This window comes from Gavialis gangeticus, unplaced genomic scaffold, assembly GCF_001723915.1.
Source record: "Gavialis gangeticus isolate Ggan-Ray unplaced genomic scaffold, GavGan_comp1, whole genome shotgun sequence".
In the NCBI taxonomy this organism is placed as follows: Eukaryota; Metazoa; Chordata; order Crocodylia; family Gavialidae; genus Gavialis; species Gavialis gangeticus.
Genome location: NW_017729030.1, coordinates 67415709 through 67418871, shown reverse-complemented (window position 1 = coordinate 67418871; position 3163 = coordinate 67415709). Strand labels below are relative to the sequence as shown.

Below are 3163 nucleotides of genomic sequence, written 5' to 3'. Positions count from 1 at the left end.
TCTCCTCTTACCTGACTGCTGATGTCAGATCTAACTACTCTGATATTTCTATACAGCTTATCACTCTGCTGTTTGGACCGGCCCCATTGGTCTCTTGCCCTGACCTCTTACTCCTTCACAATGCTATCAGCAACATTATGTGGAGCACAACTGCTGCTTTCCCCACCACAGGATGTTAGCACCAAGAGACAGAGGCAGGCAAGTAGCATGTCAGTTTTCTCAGAAGCTAAAATAGGAGGAACAGTATCATGCCTCTATCTTTACCTGATGGTTCACACTAGCCTTACCAAAGTGGGGAGAAGCCACCTCTCAAAGGGAAAAAAGAAATGTATGCCAACCAGTGTCCACACACAGCACAGTATCACAAGTCATTTTAAAGATTTCTCAGTTGGACCCACACCCCATTGCTAGAGTCACATCCACCCACTCCTGACTGGTCTCACTCTCCCAACTTGATATTTCTTCCCTCCCCAGCCTTACTGTTTCATATCCGTGTGTATGAAAACACTCAAAAGCAGCCCCAGCTCCACTCCAGCCCCAAATCAGGAAAAGCTTTAAGCAGTCTGCCTGTGAAAAGAAAGGGACTTGTTCTTTCTTGGCAGACTGCCTCTTTCAGAGGCTCAGCATCTCCCTGCCAAGAGCTGATAGCTATGTGCACCTGTGTTCCCTCCTAGTCTAATAGGGCCAGCCATAAAGGAGGTAAGGCTTACCCTGCCAGCTGATACCCAGCAAATGGACAAACTGAGCTACTAGAGCAAAAACTGAGAAGCTGCACATACCAGGCAGCAGATAGAGAGCAGCTTAAAAAAGGGAGACCAGCATTAATGGCTTTTTTTGGAGTGACAGCAGCTACTAGCCAGCGAGTTGACAGGCAGGCACTATAGTCCAGAGAGAATTCCTAACAAGCATGTGCTTCTGATCCAGTTGGTCATGGCCTAGCCGCTTCTGTTTGAGGTAGAAGAGGAAAATGGTTAAGACAAAAGATAACAGAAAGAACACCCATGGCAAGTTCAGTTTATTTCAGTACAGGGAGCTCAGGGGAAGAGCATTAAACAGTTAATTGAATTTAATGACTTTGACTGCAAAGTCACCCTCAGTAGACATGTACTCAATCTTCTCCAGGCTCAGGCGGTTGGGGAATACGATCTCCTTATCAGCCAGTCCTACTTTCAGCTCAGCTGTGTCAAAGGAGATGCATATCTGCAAAGAGAGAACATATGACAGAAGCAGCCCGTGAACCTTGCAGCAGGTTTCTGCGCCCCCGCCCTGCCACCCCTCCCCACTCAGTCCAGAACCGGCTGGAGGCTGCAGCTGTCTTGAGGGAATTTCATGTGGCTCAGCCTCCATTCTTCTGCCAGTTGATATTATTATTAACTGGGGAGGGAAGAGATGATCAGCCCAGAGTTTAGCTGAAAAGACAGAGGAAGGATAGCATGATTAAGGGACAAGATAGTCTTCCTATCTCTGCCACAGCTTCCAAGTGTGGAGTACCTACAGCTGGCTAGACCCATGACCTAGGAGTTCCTATTGAAGTGTTGCTGTTCACCCAGAGTTTTAAGTTGGGAATGTCAACATTTAAAACACACAAACAAACAAACTTTTTTTTTGAGAAAAGAAGGAAAGAAAGGGTGAACTTCAGACATGAGTTTACTATAACCAGCTCTAACAGTTTCAGGTGTTAATTCCCATACTCCCCACCCCCTAATTAATATTCATAAGCAGCTTCCTCAGAGGCGCAAGGGGAAGCTCAATTCACTAGTGACAGGGACCCACTTTGATGCTAGCACTACATAAAAGGCATGGATAGAAGCCACAGTGGCCAAAACAGCCTCTTCTCTAAAGGAAAGCACTCCTTTACCACCAGGGCTGTCCGGGGGGGAGGGGTGAAAATCAGGGCGATTGCCCCAGGCCCTGCACTTTGGGGAGCCCCGCAGAGCTGGGCAAAGTGGCTGTGGTGACTCCGCACCACCACTGCTTGCTTTGTGTCTAGCCACTCGCAACTCTCATAGTAGGTAGGGTCGGAAGGGACCTGATCAGATCATCAAGTCCGCCCCCTGTCATGTCCGACCCCCTCCTTCTCACCCCATCACAGATGCTGCCACTGCCAATGGCAGTGGCAGCGGCAGCTTCTTTGGATCCAGGGCGCATGGGATCAGAGCAGGGGCAGGCCCTTGCATGGCCCAATTTGCCCTGGGCCCCGCACCCTGCTTAGGTTGGCTGTTTATTTCTCCTCACCTCAGTCTTGTCACCCTGTTGGAAAGGAAAATCCATTTCCCTCTCCTCTGCTCCCCACGCCCCATCTTCCCTGGAGTTGCACACAATGGTATTCACATCCCCATGGCAGTCAAAGCGGGGGTTGAAGTGCAGCATGAGGTTGCTGCTGTCCTTGCCCACATTCAAGGCAAAGCTGTGAGGACCACATAAAACATGTTAGACAGCAGCACAGAATGACTCCCAACACTGGAGTCTGCTCCATTTGTCAGGGCTGTCAGACAGACAGACAGCACTATAAGTGCTCAGATCTTCAGGAAAGAGCAGCAGATATCCTCCATGGTGCATCCTGCAGTCACTGCTGGGCTGCCCAACTCACCCTTTGGCATCTGGCAGGATCTTCCCCTTCACTCTGATGGACCCTCCAGGCTGGATATTCAGGTGAGTAACCTCCAGTCCCTAAAAAAAAAAGAGTAAAACAACAAATATTAGTCTTCCCCAGGTGGATCACTAGCCCTAGTACCCTGAATTGGGGTATAGGAGGCCAGCACAGGAACGGTGTACAGAGCCTTCTGCCTCCAAGTCACCTAGTCCAAGCAATCAGTGCATAACCATAGCCAAGTGGCTCATGAAATATTTGTCGGTTGCAATTCAACCCTCACTGAGCAGAGCTCCAAGTTCTATGAATTGCAGGCACTCACTGGTCTGTTCGCAGCCTGTGCAGAGGTCAGCAATCAGACTGGCAAGAGACTGAGCAAGAGGTGGGTACCCTCTGACAGTCCACAAGGATGCAGAAGGCATGGCATACACACAGGGAAGCCTGTACTGCTGCTACCACCTTTGGGCTTTGTTTGCCTGCAGATGAGTGGGCTCAGATCTCTCAAGGAAGATAAAACTGTAGCTGGGGAAGGAGTCTAAAAAGCCAAAAAAAAAAAAAAAAAAAAAAAAAAAA

At 49.0% G+C, this 3163-nt stretch overlaps 1 protein-coding gene across 1 annotated transcript in view; it reads right to left on the bottom strand.

Annotated features, from left to right (window-relative positions):
- Positions 1-997: 997 nt before the first annotated feature.
- LOC109301271 (16 kDa beta-galactoside-binding lectin-like) overlaps positions 998-3163 on the bottom strand; it is a 4549-nt gene continuing 2383 nt past the window's right edge. Inside the window, exons 2-4 of the mRNA XM_019522317.1 lie at positions 2591-2670; positions 2236-2407; positions 998-1200 (exon numbers count right to left, since the gene is read on the bottom strand). Coding sequence (XP_019377862.1) covers positions 1057-1200; positions 2236-2407; positions 2591-2670 — 396 coding nt within the window. The 3' untranslated portion in view covers positions 998-1056. The remainder of the gene's footprint in view (positions 1201-2235; positions 2408-2590; positions 2671-3163) is intronic.